At 43.4% G+C, this 17667-nt stretch overlaps 1 protein-coding gene across 2 annotated transcripts in view; it reads left to right on the top strand.

Annotated features, from left to right (window-relative positions):
• The first annotated feature begins 962 nt into the window (after window positions 1–962).
• Window positions 963–17667, top strand: part of LOC115151720 (ankyrin repeat domain-containing protein 13C-A) — a 54063-nt gene continuing 37358 nt past the window's right edge. Inside the window, exons 1-3 of one of the 2 annotated variants that reach the window (XM_029695888.1) lie at window positions 963–1658; window positions 3855–3896; window positions 12231–12335. In XM_029695888.1, coding sequence (XP_029551748.1) covers window positions 1280–1658; window positions 3855–3896; window positions 12231–12335 — 526 coding nt within the window. In that variant the 5' untranslated portion in view covers window positions 963–1279. The remainder of the gene's footprint in view (window positions 1659–3854; window positions 3897–12230; window positions 12336–17667) is intronic. The other variant, XM_029695889.1, reaches the window with a different exon arrangement.

Raw genomic sequence — 17667 nt, 5'->3', positions numbered from 1 at the left:
ATGTGTAGATCCACAGTCCTTCTAGTATCTGTGCCATTATAGCGTCTGTGACAGCATGGGCAGCGCTTTTGAGGCAATTTCCATTTTGAAGTAGTCCTTAATGTTTGTCACAGTTATTTTGTTGTTGAATGGTAAAGAAGGCAATCTGTCCAGGTAAGCATAGACAGGTTCCAATTGATATTGATGGAAAATCAAACAAAAGGCAAAAAAATGGTTAAAAGGATTAAAATAGCTAATGAATCCATTTACATTTACATTTTAGTTAAATGCAGAAGACACATTTCAGTTGAATGCATTCAGTTGTAACACTGACTAGGTATCCCCCTTTCCTTTTCCATTTAATGAGTAATTGTAACATCATTGATTGTAGGCGTGTACATTAGTAGCCAATCCATTTAAAGAGAAGTGACATTGTAGCTATTGGGTTGTAATATCCCCTTATGTAACACCAGAGAATGTAACAACCAATAATGTATATTAACCCAACACCCCCTGGTAATGTAGCTGAGGAACAATCAACTCCGTTTTCTTAAATGGAGGCGGAGTTGAGTTTTGATAACTAGTCGCGCGATTTGCTTGCAACAACATTGAGTCACCATCAGTCGATACTTGTAAAAATGAATCTGTTTTCATAGTATATCAAGGCCGCTACGTCTCCATTTGAGCAACACAAAGTAGGAACAAGTCGGTGGTTGTATTCGATAAAAGTTTTTATTAAAAGTATGAATTCAGCACCCTATGGAAGGACCGTGGTTGTACAGGACAAATATATGTACACATTTTTTTTAGAAAAACATTTTTTTCTACAAGTATTGACTAATGGTGACTCAATGTTGTTGCTAGCAAAACACGTGACCAGTTATCGAAACTCAACTCCGCCCGAGATAGGCCTCGAGAGAGCAAGGTGTGGAGCGTTCCTCAACTACGTATACTGTAACCTTTGCTAACTCTCGCGATACTACTGGCGGAAGATGGCAGATGAATCTTCCGTACTAGTCAAATGATGCACTCTGTAGGAGCTGCTAATGTAGGGACAGTTTCAGTTATGAGGAAAGGGGACATAGTTGTAGTTACTTAGTTATTGCGGAGTATTTGCTACCCTTTTTAAATTGCATTATTTCCTTTTACTCGTCGAATAATATAGGATTTTCATGTTGTGCAATTTACAGATTTTGGGTGATCTAAACTACCACTGGCATTTTTGCCAGCGAAATACATATATTTGCCCAGAGGGTCATCGTCAACGGCACCCTCTCCTCCGCTGTCAATTGTTTAGAAAATGACCGGAGAAAAGATCCGCTCCCTCCGCAAGGATCATAAACCGAGCAAAGAAGAGGATTTACTGGAACCGGACGAAGAGGCTGCAACTGGGACATTTACTTCAACTAAGACTAATAAGGGCAAAGCAAGTAAAATCTTTAGCAATCACAAGTTGGTTAAATCTCCATCGACACAGCAGCAACATCAGAATCAGCAATCGCAGATAAATGCAAACACTAACACATTGTCAACCGCCGACGTTATCGAGGATAACAACAAAAACCCTGTAATCAGAACCGGCGAAGGCTTTCCAGTCCATGAATGTGTATTCAAAGGAGATGTCCGACGCTTATCCTCGCTCATTCGAACTCAGAATATTGCTCAGAAAGATCTCCATGGTAAGAATCGTATGGCTCCCTATCTCTATGTTCCAAACTAGCCTATTTGACCCAGGCGATACCGGTACCGTCGGCATTTATCGTTTCATCTTCTTTTCAGTTGACTAAATTATCAACTTAAACAAGCTTTGTAGACGAGCTTGTGAGTCTTCCAAGCTTGGTTTTCATCATTTATTTTTGGGGTGGTTGACATTGCTCTACCATTTCCCTCAGGCCAACACCTTGGGATGCCCATTTTCCAAATGCCCAACGCTGCAGGGCAAGGCCTACCCAGCTCAGCTCGTAGTTGTTCTTATTGGAAGTTGTTCTTAAGGAATGGATAGGTGAGGACAACAACAACCTATACAATGATCGAAAAAAAGCATCCATTAATGAGATTGGCCATACTTCAGGGAAGCTGTCAATCTCAAGCCGGTTCAAAGACTAACAGAAATCTTACCCAGGCACACCTAATGCAAATCAAACGGCAATATCTGAATTTGACTGATATCACATGCTAGCTAGGCTAAATGAGTGTAGTGTTTTTATTTAGGCTATGGAAGATATGGGCATTTCTCTAGTTGTGCTGTTATTCCATTTGGCCTATTGTGGTAGTGTCTGTATGGTGAGTCTGTTAATTATATTTTGGACCATATCCATTTGAGCATGACCAGGAACTTGATCAGTCTCCACTGTTTACTTACAGCACATTTTAGATGATGCAGGCTGCAATAGGGCTGGTTCTACATCTCCTTGTGCATGGCAAGGCTATCCCAGTTCAAGTGGACTGGTCCATGTTGACAGTGGCGGTTCTAGACCATTTCAACTGGGGGGGCCAAGCTGGGGCCAGTTGTACTGTTAGAGGGGCCAGTTACATTAGACGTTATTGTTGTCATATCGTTTTGCATGTGGTACGATACAGTTGTGTTCCGCCTAAAGCTGTCCCTCTAGAAAATGTTTGGGTTAAATTAGTGTTCCGCGTTGCCACTGTCTAATAACGGATGTAAAAAAAGAACGATAGCAAAAATTAGTTATGTAAAAATTATTTCACACTCCACATTTAGGGGGGCCACAAGGGGGTCCAAAATTGTTGTCACAGGGGCACTGCCCCCCCCCCCCAGAACCGCTAGTGCATGTTGAACTCCCATACTGCATTGTTTCACATTGTTTATTAAAGGTGTATAAGATTATTATTGCAGTATCTCTAAACCAACCTAAAGTTATGCAGCGTCTGAAAATAAGCAGGCTGAGACTGAGGTATTTGCCAGTCTTGGACACTCCCCTTTCTCAGCTGAGAACCTCAGCTGGGCCTAGGCCCTCTATGAAGTTTGTCACATCAGGGTTTCTACTGGGAGGCCTGTTATACTCTAGATGCCTGCCATGTGGCCACCCTGTCTACTGGGAGAAGCTATGGGGATGGATTTTTAGATTTCTCAGTAGGATTCTACTTGTGCATATTCAGATCTTTGCTCATGCTGTCAGTGTTTGTGGCTTTTCTTCATTAGTTTACTACAGAAGGGTACTTTTTGTCTGTCTACATGTTCTTTTCTTGGGTGTAGGCTATATGGGGCCCTTTAAGTGTACAGTATTGTTATAATATTATAAGGTTAAGTGCCTTTTTTAAACAGGTGCAATTTGTGCCTGTCTACACTATATTCTCTGAGACTGACCACACACACACACACACACACACACACACACACACACACACACACACACACACACACACACACACACACACACACACACACTATCCTTCTTCTATATGATTAAGGTTGTGTTTAAACAGGCAGCCCAATTCTGATCTTTAATCTAATTGATTGATCAAGAGACTAATTAGTAAAAAAAATATCTGAGTTTGTCTGGCTGTGTAAATGCAGCCTTAGTGGATTACAGCTTTACCAAATACAGCAGTTTTTCCAAGGTTCAATTACATATTGGTTAAGCTATGTAAATAATGGGCATGGGAATTGGTAGGATGTTTCGAGTGTCTGTTTGCAGGCCTGTCTGTAACGCAGTCTAAACTAGTGGAGAATGGCTCATAATAATGGCCGGAACAGAGCAAATGGAATGGCATCAAACACCTGGAAACCATGTTTGATCTATTTGATACTATTCCACTGATTCCGCTCTAGTCATCACCACAAGGCTGTTCTCCCCAATTAAGGTGCCACCAACCTCCTGTGGTCTAAACTGTATTTTCTTTGTCCTCTTCAGGAAACACACCCCTACACCTCGCTGTCATGATGGGTCACAAAGGTGAGTAGTGCACAGATTTCATTAGGGTGTGTGTGTATGGTAAGTGTCTGTTGTCTGGCATGAAGGCCTAGGTTTCTGATGTGTGTGTTTTTCTGGTCCTGAGTCCCTTTGTGGAGGGTAAAGTGCTATAGACTTTTGCCACCGATTGCAGATCTCATTGTCAAACCCCAAAAGGCAGGATGCTCATGCATTTCTAAACAGGAGCTCATGGATTTCTAACTGACCAAAATAGGTTTGCACTCGCAACCCCTTTTTAATGGACTTTCCTTCAGACTAAAACTTCTAAAGTGGACTCTGCTAGAACGGACTGTCTCGACAATAGTGAAGATTGCATAGTTTCTATTGACTCCAAGGCTGCACAAACGAGACTATGCAATGCTCCTTTTCTATGATTGAGATGGATACATGTTGGACAGTTGGCCCACACATACCCTGACAGATGGAACTTGGCAGTGAGGGTGATTAGCAGTACGAATGACTAGAGATTTTTCTTTCCTAAATGTAATCTGCTATGACTGCTATGAATCCTTGCAGATCATTAATGTTAGTGATCATCTCTCTGGATCAAGGAAAATAAAGGGATTTTGTTCGAAGTTAGATTGTTCAAAGCTAGCTAATCTCATCCCAGAATTATCCAGGAAGAGACCATATCCTAGCTCATCAGTTTTTGGATGTTGCATATTACTGAAGTTGCATAGTTTTGTTTATGTATTTTCACAGTGGGATAATGTATAGCCTATGTGGGTAGTTTGAGCACAAAGTAGAGCGATCACGACTGCTATTAAGGTTTTGTAGAACCCTTCAGTACATTGGTCTTTTTGTGCTCTGTTAAATTGTATTGGCTTTACTAGAAACATGCTTCTGCGTAAAATATTCATGCAATGCCCCTTTGTGACTAGATGCCTGCATTTCATTTCACTAGGAGACTACAGTACATGCTATTAAAAGATTTATGATTTTTTTTAGGGGGCTTTCAGTGAACTATCCAGGCGTATGTTCCATGTGTGCCGTTCACTGCTTGTTTGTCAGATGTGAACACAACTGGATTGAAAGTACATTGAAATCTCATTCCCACTACATATAGGTACCGTTTATCACTATTTTGCTTGCTACCCAACTGAGTGGTTGAATTGATTGTAGTAATGCGTTAGCCTATCCCTAGCCTATGACACCACCCTATCCTCTAGAGATGTATTGGCTAGACAGGCGATAGCAACATGAGCTCGTATTGTGGGTGTGGTCCTCCCTATAGGGATTTCTGTTTGTAAGGATGCACTGTACTGCTGTGTGTGTGTGTGTGTGTGTGTGTGTGTGTGTGTGTGTGTGTGTGTGTGTGTGTGTGTGTGTGTGTGTGTGTGTGTGTGTGTGTGTGTGTGTGTGTGTGTGTGTGTGTGTGTGTGTGTGTGTGTGCTAGTCTCTATAACATACAGTAAAGCAGTGGTTCCCAACCTTTTTTGGTTAATGTACCACCAACTGAATTTTGCTCTGCCCGGAGTACGCCTGAAGTACCCCCCCCCCATGTGCATTTTACCAGTAAGCCTATGGTCTCAGGAGTCTTCTCAAGTATCCCCTGTGGATAGGCCCCTAGGGGTCCTTGTAGCCCTAGTTGGGAATCACTGCAGTAAAGGATGGCCTGTTTGTGATAAGGAGCTGGATGTTGACACTTAATACATGGAGTGTGACCTCTCTTCTCCCTGCACTGTAGAATCATGATGAATAGTAGTGGGAGTCCGTGGGAAGAAGGACTTTAGGATACATGTTTGATACTGAAGATTGTGTAGTATGTCTGGAGAGTCAGATCTGTCATACAAGCCCATATCTGTACAGTTGATCTGTAGCAGATGTTTGTTTAGATATCAGTATCTACAGTTCCTTTTTCTACCCTCTCTACACCTCATAAAGCTAGGGGCTGAATCCTGAATGCGGCATAATACTGGATCGATTTGAGGATTCCCTTATTTGGCATACAGCAACAGAACATCACTGAGCTGCCTATGTATCTGGCAGTTGTTAGGGGTGGAGTTTGTTTGGCACCCTGTCCTGTTGTGTCTTCTGTCCAGTTGTGCTTTGCTTGCCCAGAGAGACAAAATGACAGGCCACCTCAAATGGATTTGTGAGATCCAGGATAACGAGTTGCGTGTTTGGTACCAAGGTATCAGGTTGAGCTTGTCCATAGCCAGTGAAATCTGACACGCAAGTGTATCATATCATAAGCACACTAAAAAGGAACATTCACACAAAACAGAGAAAGGCCCTCGGTATCAGGAAGCAGTAAAGCTCAGTCTGTATTTAGAAGACTGATGAGAAAGCCTAAATATTAGTTAGGCTAATTTATTAAGAAGTGCAACCAATAAATGGTGCAACCTCACTCCTGTAAGAGATGATGGAGAGAGAGAAAGACATAGGGGAGTGAATGAGCAAGCCATTTGGTGATGTGCCTGGCTCTAGTCTGAAAGGGGCTGACATTTACAGCCCTGGGTGGTTCTGACAAGTTCCCCATCTGCAGCCAACGCATGTACTGAAGCGTGCGGCCATCAGATTAGTACAACTCTTCCGGCCCCGTCCTCTCCGCCCTCCTGTCACTGGTGTGTTTTGGGCAGAGCCCCACTGCCTCTGTACTCACGCACTCTGCTGAGCTGACCAGATTGTCATGGAGACTTTCTTTTATCAATAGTTTCACAGCTGCTGTCTGTATATTTGATGGATTCGGACTGTAGAGGTAATCTGTTGCTAATTGGCTATCAATTATGTTTTGAGGCAGTATTTTGGTTTGATATGTATTCGAAGTGAAATATTCATGGTGTGTTGAAGTTCAATCAATGGACAGAAACTCCCTCACACTGCGCTTGGTAAGAAACTCCCTCACACTGCGCTTGGAAAGAAACTCCCTGACACTGCGCTTGGAAAGAAACTACCTCACACTGCGCTTGGATAGAAACTCCCTCACACTGCGCTTTGAAAAAAACTCCCTCACACTGCGCTTGGAAAGAAAGAAACTCCCTCACTACTAGGGACAGCTGATCACCCTCGCAGTGGCAGACCACGTGTAACAACACCTGCACAGGATCGGTACATCCGAACATCACACCTGCGGGACAGGTCCAGAATGGCAACAACAACTGCCCGAGTTACACCAGGAACGCTCAATCCCTCCATCAGTGTTCAGACTGTCCCCAATAGGCTGAGAGAGGCTGGACTGAAGGCTTGTAGGCCTGTTGTAAAGTAGGTCCTCACCAGCCATCACAGGCAACAATGTCGACGGTGGGCACAAACCCACCGTCGCTGGACCAGACAGGACTGGCAAAAAGTACTGACCGAGTAGCAGTTTTGTCTCACCGGGGGTGATGGTCGGATTCACATTTATCGGCGAAGGAATGAACGTTACATTGAGGCCAGTATTCTGGAGAGGGATCGATTTTTGAGGTGGAGGGTCCGTCATGGTCTGGGGCGTTGTGTCACAGCATCATTGGACTGAGCCTGTTGTCATTGCAGGCAATCTCAACACTGTGTGTTACAGGGAAGACATCCTCCTCCCTCATGTGGTACCCTTCCTGCAGGCTCATCCTGACATGACCCTCCAGCATGACAATGCCACCACGTACAGAACGAGCAGTATGGCTGATTTCCTGCAAGACAGGAATGTCAGTGTTCTGCCATGGCCAGCGAATAGCCTGGATCTCAATCCCATTGAGAACGTCTGGGACCTGTTGGATCGGAGGGTGAGGGCTAGGGCCATTCCCCCCAGAAATGTCCGGGAACTTGCAGGTGCCTTGGTGGAAGAGTGGGGTAACATCTCACAGCAAGAACTGGCAAACCTGGTGCAGTCCATGAGGAGGAGATGCACTGCAGTACTTAATGCAGCTGGTGGCCACACCAGATACTGGCTGATACTTTTGATTTTGACCCCCCTCTTTGTTCAGGGACACATTATTCCATTTCTGTTTGTCACATGTCTGTTGAACTTGTTCAGTTTGTCTCAGTTGTTGAATCTTGTTATGTTCATACAAATATTTACACATGTTAATTTTGCTGAAAATAAATGCAGTTGACAGTGAGAGGATGTTTCTTTTTTTGCTGAGTTTATATACACAGTGCATTCAGACCCCTTCACTTTTTCCACATTTTGTTACGTTACAGCCTTATTTTTAAAAGTGAATTTTTATTTAACCTTTATTTAACTAGGCAAGTCAGTTATGAACAAATTCTTATTTACAATGATGGCCTACACCGGCCAAACCATGACGATGCTGGGCCAAATGTGTGCCGCCCTATGGGGCTCCCAACACTGCCGGTTGTGATACAACCTGGATTCGAACCAGGGTGTCTGTAGTGACGCCTAAAGCACTGAGATTTCCGCTGCGCCACTCGGGAGCCCATTTTAAAATTGATTAAATAAAGCTGTCATCAAGGCAAAGGGTGGCTACTATGAAGAATCTCAAATATAAAATATATTTTGACTTGTTTAACACTTTTTTTGGTTACTACATGATTCCATATGTGTTATTTGTTGATGTCTTCAGTATTATTCTACAATGTAGAAAAGAGTAAAAATGTATAAAAACCCTGGAATTTGTAGGTGTGTCCAAACTTTTGACTGGTACTGTATGTATTGACCCTTTGCTATTCGACTTGAAATTAAGCTCAGGTGCATCCTGTTTCCATTGATCATTCTTGAGATGTTTCTAAAACTTGATTGGAGTCCACCGGTGGTAAATTCAATCGATTGGACATGATTTGGAAAGGCACACACCTGTCTACATTAGGTCCCACAGTTGACAGTGCATGTCAGAGTGAAAACCAAGCAATGAGGTAGAAGGAATTGTTCGTAGAGTTCCGATACAGGATTGTGTCGAGGCACAAATCTGGGGAAGGGTACCAAAAAATGTCTGCAGCATTGAAGTTCCCCAAGAACACGGTGGCCTCCATCATTCTTAAATGGAATAAGTTTGGAACCACCAAGACTCTTCCTAGAGCTGGCCGCCTGGCCAAACTGAGCAATCGGGGGAGAAGGGCCTTGGTCAGGGTGGTGACCAAGAACCTGATGGCCACTCTGACAGAGCTCCGGAGTTCCTCTGTGGAGATGGGAGAACCTTCCAGAAGGACAACCATATCTGCAGCACTCCACCAATCAGGTCTTTATGGTAGAGTGACCAGACAGAAGTCACTCCTCAGTAAATTGCACCTAAAGGACTCTAAGACCATGAGAAATAAGATTATATGGTCTGACGAAACCAAGATTGAACTCTTTGCCCTGAATGCCAAGTGCCAGTTCTGGAGGAAACCAGGCACCATCTCTACAGTGAAGCATGATGGTGGCAGCATCATGCTGTGAGGATGTTTTTCAGCGGCAGGGACTGGGAGACTCGTCAGGATCAAGGGAACGATGAAATTAGCAAAGTACAGAGTGATCCTTGATGAAAAACTGCTCCAGAGTGCTTAGGACCTTTAGACTGGGGCAAAGGTTCAACCTCCGACAGGACAACGACCCTAAGCACACAGCCAATACAAAGCAGGAGTAGAGTAGCCTCTGCAAAATGTAAGTCTCTGAATGTCCTTGAGTGGCCCAGCCAGATCCCGGAATTGAACCCGATCGAATATCTCTGGAGATACCGAAAATAGATGTGCAGCGATGCTCCCCATCCAACCTGACAGAGCTTGAGAGGATCTGCAGAGAAGAATGGGAGACTCCCCAAATACAGGTGTGCCAAGCCTGTTGGGTCATACCCAAGAAGACTTGAGGCTGTAATCGCTGCCAAAGGTGCTTCAACAAAGTAGTGAGTAAAGGGTCTGAATACTTATGTCAATATTTCCATTTTGTTTGGAATATTCATTTGCAAAAAGGCATCAGGATATATAATAAACAGATTTGCAGCAGTGTGTGTAGAATCCTGTGAGTGTGCATAGAGTGCAAAAAATAAATAAAATACTAGGGTCAACTCAGTCCGTGTTGATATTTTGTTAGCTATTTCACAGTCTTATGGCTTGGGGATAGAAGCTGTTCAGGAGCCTGATGGTGTCAGACTTGATACACTGGTACCACTTGCCATGCGGAAGCAGAGAAAACAATCTATGGCTTCGGTGGCTGTCTTTAATGATTTTCCTGGCCTTCCTTTCACACCACCTGATATAGAGGTCCTGAATGGCAGGGAGCTCAGCTCCAGTGATGTACTGGGCTGTCCGCACCACCCTCTGTAGCACCATGCGATCCAGGGCGGTGCTGTTGCCATACCAAGCAGTGATGCAGCCAGTCAAGATGCTCTCAATGGTGCAGCTGTATAACTTTTTGAAGATTTGAGGGCCCATGCCAAACCTTTTCAACTTCCTGAGGATGGAAGCTGAGCTCCCAACTATCCTCTGTACCTAATACCTCCCATTTGTGGAACTACTTTGAATGTATCATTTCAATTTTCCTTAGGCAATATGATGGCCTCTTCTAGACTACATTCAGGAGTCATCACTATAGCATTTGCCCGAAATGCCAGATGGCCAGTCTGCCCTTGCATCAGGAGGAGAACTTTCCATTCTCTATGACTGAGGGAGGTGTCTTGTGCATTCACTGTGCCATTTGGCTGAGTAACAAGGCAGAACAACAAGTTTGGACTTGAATTAGAGAGGATACTACTTAGGTTCATTCAGTTGGGTAATGGGGTTTTCTGGTTGACCCACGTTCCCGGGATAAAGAAAGACGCTATTGTTCTACACAGAAGAGCATCCATGTGGCTTTTGTTCAATGATTTAGAGTCATCCATTGTAACAGGTTGCCATTAAAGGAGTGATGATAGTCCCAGTTCCTGCCCATGAAATGGCTAGCCTATATATTTTCCATTCAGTGGAATTTTTACAAATTCCAATTATCTTTTGTATGTGAATGTCTGTCTATCAATACAATCTATGAATGGCATTAGCCAAAGCTGAATTGCATGGAGGCCACAATTTTAAGAGATGTCACTGTTATATTGACAGTCGAAACAGCAGGCCCCATTTTGGCTCTGTTGCTGACAAAGTGCCCATTCCAGGAAGTACAGAAGCTCTGTATTTCACTCACTGCGGTGCTGTTTGTTGTTGACATATAGGCAACACCTGGGGGTTTGGGCTGTTGTATTGTCCCATCAGAGTACAAATTAATTGATGTCTGTTTATTTCCTGGCTTAGAATATGTTGTGGTCAAGCCAGAGGTAAAAACAATTGAATTTCCTACAGCCTTCATAGTTGTTTGGCATTGCAGAGCCAGATGTGTGTGTGGCTCATCAGAAGGGATCCTATAGCTATAAGCTAATACAGTTGTAAGCCCATATGAATGCATGAGGTCATGTGGTTTAACAGCACAGTTATTTTCATCCCATTCTTACTCACAATCTGTCCCTCCACTTATGCTCAAGTTTAAGATGAATTGTCCTCTACAGCTACAAAGCTTTTGGCTCCTGTATTAGTCAAAATAACTTGTAGGCTACACTGAAAATAGATAGCCTAACAGTGGAATGTATGAGAGTATAATAAACCCTTTATAGAATCATAATGAAATAGTTGGATTGGGATGGCTAATATTTCAGAGACAATCCTATGAGGCCTTTTCGAAGGTGTATGTGACCAAAATGTTATATTTTTCAATAATTATCTGAAGTGAAGCCATTCTACCGTGTCAATTCATTTATTGCAGACTTCCATTTTTGGAACCGTTCCCTGGAGAAGAGAAGTAAAAATTCTAATTTCGAACTTGTTCCGAAATGGGCATTGTGTCAGGTTGGAGTTAATATTAGCCTCTTTTGTCTTTTTGATAGGGAAGCTCAGTGGAGTTTGAATGAAATACTTGTCATGACAACGAAGGGCTGATGGGAAGCGTTTGGTGGGAAAAATAGTGTACTGTTGACTTTAGGCTATGAAGAAACGCTTACATAGAACCCGCTTGTTAAAGATTTTTGGAGGTTATTCATCTGGTGTCTAGTGTTTCCCAACTCCGTTCCTCGAGTACCCACAACAGCACATCTTTTTGTTGTAGCCCTATACAAAAAATAAAGATTCACCTCATTGAGGGCTTGACGATTAGTTGACAAGTTGAATTAGGTGTGCTTGTCTGGGGCTACAACAAAAGTGTGTGCTGTTGGGGGTACTTACATTTACATTTTTTTAATTGAACCTTTATTTAACTAGGCAAGTCAGTTAAGAACAAATTCTTATTTTACAATGATGGCCTACCCTGAGTTGGGGAAACACTGCTCTAGTCAGCCTACACTGGGCCATGTAGCAGCGCAAATCAGTGCTCTCTCCCACTAGCCTTGTCTCTCTGTAATGACCAATAAGTCAATTACTGTTTCCTTTTGTTTATTTTTCCCACAGAGTGCGCCCATCTGCTGCTGGCCCACAATGCACCAGTAAAGGTGAAGAACGCTCAGGGATGGAGTCCCCTGGCAGAAGCTATCAGCTACGGAGATCGACAGATGAGTAAGCAACCGCTCCCTGACTCAGACTGGCTCTACTGTGCCCAGTGGCCCCTAAATCCTGACCAGTGTTTCCCCTATCATAGATGGCAGGTAGCCTAGCGGTTAGAGAGGCAAGCCAGCAACCGGAGGGTTGCCAGTTCAAACCCCGGTTCTGACGGGAAAAATCCGTTGAAGTGAGCTGGCAATCGGTGGGTTGCTGGTATCAAATCCTAGATGCCATTGCCTGCCGTTGTGCCCTTGATCAAGGCACTTAGTCCCCCACAACAACAGCTCCCTGGGCGCCCAGTGTGGCAGCCCCCCGCATCTCACCAAAATTTGGGTTGGACCTTGTGTCCAATTGATCAATAAAGTGATCTTAAGCTTAATGGATAAAAGTTATTTGATTGGTTTCAATGAAGCATTTTGGTGTCAGAAGTCATGCTTGTTTGCTTGAATGCCCCAGCTGCGTGGGAGAGAACAACAACTAGGGGGGAAACCTGCCATGAAATTGGCAGATGCTTCTGTGCATTCCTCCACATGGCTCTCAGAGTTGGCACCAAGCTGCTCCTTTTGTCCATCAGGGGAGAAATTCCTCAAGGGTCTCAGGCTTATGTGTTCAGATGAAAGATAATTCATTAGGAAATGCATCTCTCATAGGCTGGGGTATAGGCACGCCTCTGTCTCTCCCCTGTTTGTCCCACAAGCATGGCCTGGTAGTGTTATGTCAAGCCCCCAAGCTTGTAGAGCTACAGTTGAAGTTGGAAGTTTACATAAACTTATGTTGGAGTCATTAAAACTCATTTTTCAACTACTCCACACATTTCTTGTTAACAAACTATAGTTTGGCAAGTCGGTTAGGACAACTACTTTGTGCATGACACAAGTAATTCTTTCAACAATTGTTTACAGACAGATTATTTCACTTATAATTCACTGTATCACAATTCCAGTGGGTTTTTACATCATTTTAGTCCATTGGAGGTGTACCTGTGGATGTATTTCAAGTCCTACCTTCAAACTCAGTGCCTCTTTGCGTGACATCATGGGAAAATCAAAAGAAGTCAGCCAAGACCTCAGAAAAAAAATTGTAGACCTCCACATGTCTGGTTCATCCTTGGGAGCAAATTTTAAACGCCTGAAGGTACCACGTTCATCTGCACAAACAATAGTACGCAAGTATAAACACCATGGGACCACGCAGCCGTCATACTGCTCAGGAAGGAGGCGCGTTCTGTTTCCTAGAGATGAACGTACTTTGGTGCGAAAAGTGCAAATCAGTCCCAGAACAACAGCAAAGGACCTTGTGAAGATGCTGGAGGAAACGGGTACAAAAGTATCTATATCTACAGCAAAACGAGTCCTATATCGACATAACCTGAAAGGCCGCTCACCAAGGAAGAAGCCAATGCTCCAAAACCGCCAATAAAAAGCCAGACTACGGTTTGCAACTGCACATGGGAACAAAGATCGTACTTTTTGAAGAAATATCCTTTGGTCTGATGAAACAAAAATAGAACTGTTTGGCCATAATGACCACCGTTATGTTTGGGGGAAAAAGGGTGATGCTTGCAAGCTGAAGAACACCATCCCAACCGCGAAGCACGGGGGTGGCAGCATCATGTTGTGGGGGTGCTTTGCTGCAGGAGGGACTGGTGCACTTCACAAAATAGATGGCATCATGAGGAAGGAAAATTATGTGGATATATTGAAGCAACATCTCAAGACATCAGTCAGGAAGTTAAAGCTTGGTTGCAAATGGGTCTTCCAAATGGACAATGACCCCAAGCATACTTCCAAAGTTGTGGCAAAATGGCTTAAGGACAACAAAGTCAAGGTATTGGAGTGGCCATCACAAAGCCCTGACCTCAATCCTATAGAAAATTTGTTGGCAGAACTGAAAAAGCGTGTGTGGGCAAGGAGGCCTACAAACCTGACTCAGTTACACCAGCTCTGTCAGGAGGAATGGGCCAGAATTCCCCCAACTTATTGTGGGAAGCTTGTGGAATGCTACCTGAAAAGTTTGACCAAAGATAAACAATTTAAAGGCAATGCTACCAAATACTAATTGAGTGTATGTAAACTTCTGACTTAACTTAAGATAGGGAATTTTTACTAGGATTAAATGTCAGGAATTGTGAAAAACTGAGTTTAAATCTATTTGGCTAAGGTGTATGTAAATTTCTGACTTCAACTGTATATCTGTCATATCATTTTGACCCCATATTTGTATTTTTCTTTCTAACCTCTATCTTGTTGTAAAGCAGTGAAGTGCCCATGTTGTCACCCTACTCTTGGTTTGTGAATCAAAGTACAAAGTAGATAATTTTGACACAGGCTGAGACTGCATTCTGTCACTCTGAACGTGGCCAACCACAGGTCTGTTCTGGACTTGACTCGCCACAAAGGGAGCTTTTGAACTGCTAAAGTGAGTGAGAGGCCATAATGGAACATTGCACTCAAAAAGGGACTTAGGATAGCATATTTTTTTAACTGTGTTTTTCTTTCTTCCCCATGTCTCTTTCATTTGGCAGTTCATCACTGTCTCTAGCCTTGTGAACTTCTGCTGGTCAGAATAACGTTAGCTGAGTCATGAGAAGCATACATTTCCTCTCTGACTGACATTTCTCATTCTTCAAGAACACACTACATTTTAGATCATAAAAACTCCAACCTCCTCCCTCTTTGATATCTTTTGGGTGTGTAAGAAGCCTGATGTATTGTATGATTCTCCCTCTTTCTTCCCATGGGTCCTGGCAGTGCAGCTATGGGAGGAGGAGTGTGCTTTTATGGGTTTATTTGGTTTTGTGGTTGAGTTATAAAGGGGGACAGGCAATCCTGTGGTATGTACTGTACCTTGAGTGGGATGCATACACTGGAGAGCAGAGTACACCATGGCTGCCTTCTGTAATGTGTACTGTGCATGGCTATCTATGTAGCAGGCGTAAAATAAACACCTGAAACTAGAACCTCTTTATACTGGTCTTGGAAGAAAAAAAACTGATGGGAGGTTCTCTTCTGCACTGTTCAACCAATCCAGTAAATGTGTTGTGTCACCTTGTTAATGTCCAAAAGCGGAAGTCGCGTCACAGGCTCTCTTTCCGTTTCCCCTAAAAAGCAGAACATTCGATTGTTGTGAACTCAGGTAGGAAACAACACCTTCACTTCGCTGATCCTCAACACTGGGGCCCCACAAGGATGCGTGCTCAGCCCCCTCCTGTACTTCATGTTCACCCATGACTGCGTGGCCACGCACGCCTCCAACTCAATCATCAAGTGTGCAGACGACACAACAGTAGTAGGCCTGATTACCAACAATGACGAGGCAGCCTATAGAGAGGAGGTGAGGGCCCTGGGAGTGTGGTGCCAGGAAAATAAACTATCATCCAACGTCAACAAAACAAAGGAGATGATCGTGGAATTCAGGAAACAGCAGAGGGAGCACCCCCCCGTATCCACATCGAAGTGACCGAGTGGAGGTGGAAAGCTTCAAGTTCCTCGGCTTACACATCACTGACAAACTGAAATGGTCCACCCACACAGACAGCGTTGCTGAAGGCGCAACAGCGCCTCTTCAACTTCAGGAGGCCGAAGAAATTTGGCTTGGCACCTAAAACCCTTACAAACTTTTACAGATGCACAATTGAGAGCATCCTGTTGGGCTGCAGGGCTCTCCAGAGGGTGGTGCGGTTTGCCAAACACATCACCGGGGAAAACTACCTGCTCTCCAGGACACATACAGACCCGATGTCACAGGAAGGCCAAAAAGATAATCAAGGACAACAACCACCCGAGCCACTGCTTGCTCACCTGGCTATCATCTAGAAGGCAAGGTCAGTACAGGTGCATCAAAGCTGGGACCAAAAAACTGAAACAGCTTCTATCTCAAGGCCATCAGACTGTTAAATAGCCATCCCTAGCACATTAGAGGCTGCTGCCCTATATACATAGACTTGAAATCATTGTCCATTTTAATAATGGAACACTAGTCACTTTAATAATGTTTACATTTTTTGCATCATTCTATCCTATTCTTAGCCTATGCCGCTCTGACACTGCTCGCCCAAATATTTATATATTCTTAATTCCATTCCTTTAGATTTGTGTGTATTGTTAGATATTACTTGTTAGATACAGTGGCAATAAAATGTATGTGAACCCTTTGGAATAACCTGGATTTCTGCATAAATTGGTAATCAAATTTGATCTGATCTTCATCTAAGTCACAACAATAGACAAACATAATGTGCTTAAACTAATAACACACAAATTATTGTATTTTCCTTGTCTATATTGAATACAAAATGTAAACATTCACAGTGTAGGTTGGAAAAAGTATGTGAACCCCTAGGCTAATGACTTCTCCCAAAGCTAATTGGAGTCAGGACATCTGCTAAACACATGTACAGTGCCTTGCGAAAGTATTCACCCCCCTTGACATTTTTTCTTTTTTGTTGCCTTACAACCTGGAATTAAATATATTTTTTGGGGAGGTTGTATCATTTTAATAACACAACATGCCTACCACTTAGAAGATGCAACATATTATTTTGTGAAACAAACAAGAAATAACACAAAACAACTGAAACCTTGAGCATGCATAACTATTCACCCCCCCAAAGTCAATACTTTGTAGAGCCACCTTTTGCAGCAATTACAGCTGCAAGTCTCTTGGGATATGTCTCTATAAGCTTGGCACATCTAGCCACTGGGATTTTTGCCCATTCTTCAAGGCAAAACTGCTCCAGCTCCTTCAAGTTGGATGGGTTCCTGCTGATGTACAGCAATCTTTAAGTCATACCACAGATTCTCAATTGGATTGAGGTCTGGGCTTTAACTAGGCCATTCCAAGACATTTAAATGTTTCCCCTTAAACCACTCGAGTGTTGCTTTAGCAGTATGCTTAGGGTCATTGCCAGGGTCTTGGCCAGGTTGCAGTTGTAAATGAGAACTTGTTCTCAACTGGCCTACCTGGTTAAATAAAGGTGAATGAAAAAATAAACTTGTCCTGCTGGAAGGTGAACCTCCGTCCCAGTCTCAAATCTCTGGAAGACTGAAATAGGTTTCCCTCAAGAATTTCCCTGTATTTAGCGCCATCCATCATTCCTTCAATTTTGACCAGTTTCCCAGTCCCTGCCGATGGAAAAACATCCCCACAGCATGATGCTGCCACCACCATGCTTCACTGTGGGGATGCTGTTCTCGGGGTGATGAGAGGTGTTGGGTTTGTGCCAGGCGTAGCGTTTTACTTGATGGCCAAGAAGCTACATTTTAGTCTCTTCTGACCAGAGTACCTTCTTCCATATGTTTGGGGAGTCTCCCACATTACTTTTTTTTCTTTAACCAATGGCTTTTTT

This window comes from Salmo trutta, chromosome 17, assembly GCF_901001165.1.
Source record: "Salmo trutta chromosome 17, fSalTru1.1, whole genome shotgun sequence".
NCBI classification, from domain to species: Eukaryota; Metazoa; Chordata; class Actinopteri; order Salmoniformes; family Salmonidae; genus Salmo; species Salmo trutta.
Note: the sequence above shows the minus strand (reverse complement) of the source record. Positions and strands in the feature narration are given on the sequence as shown.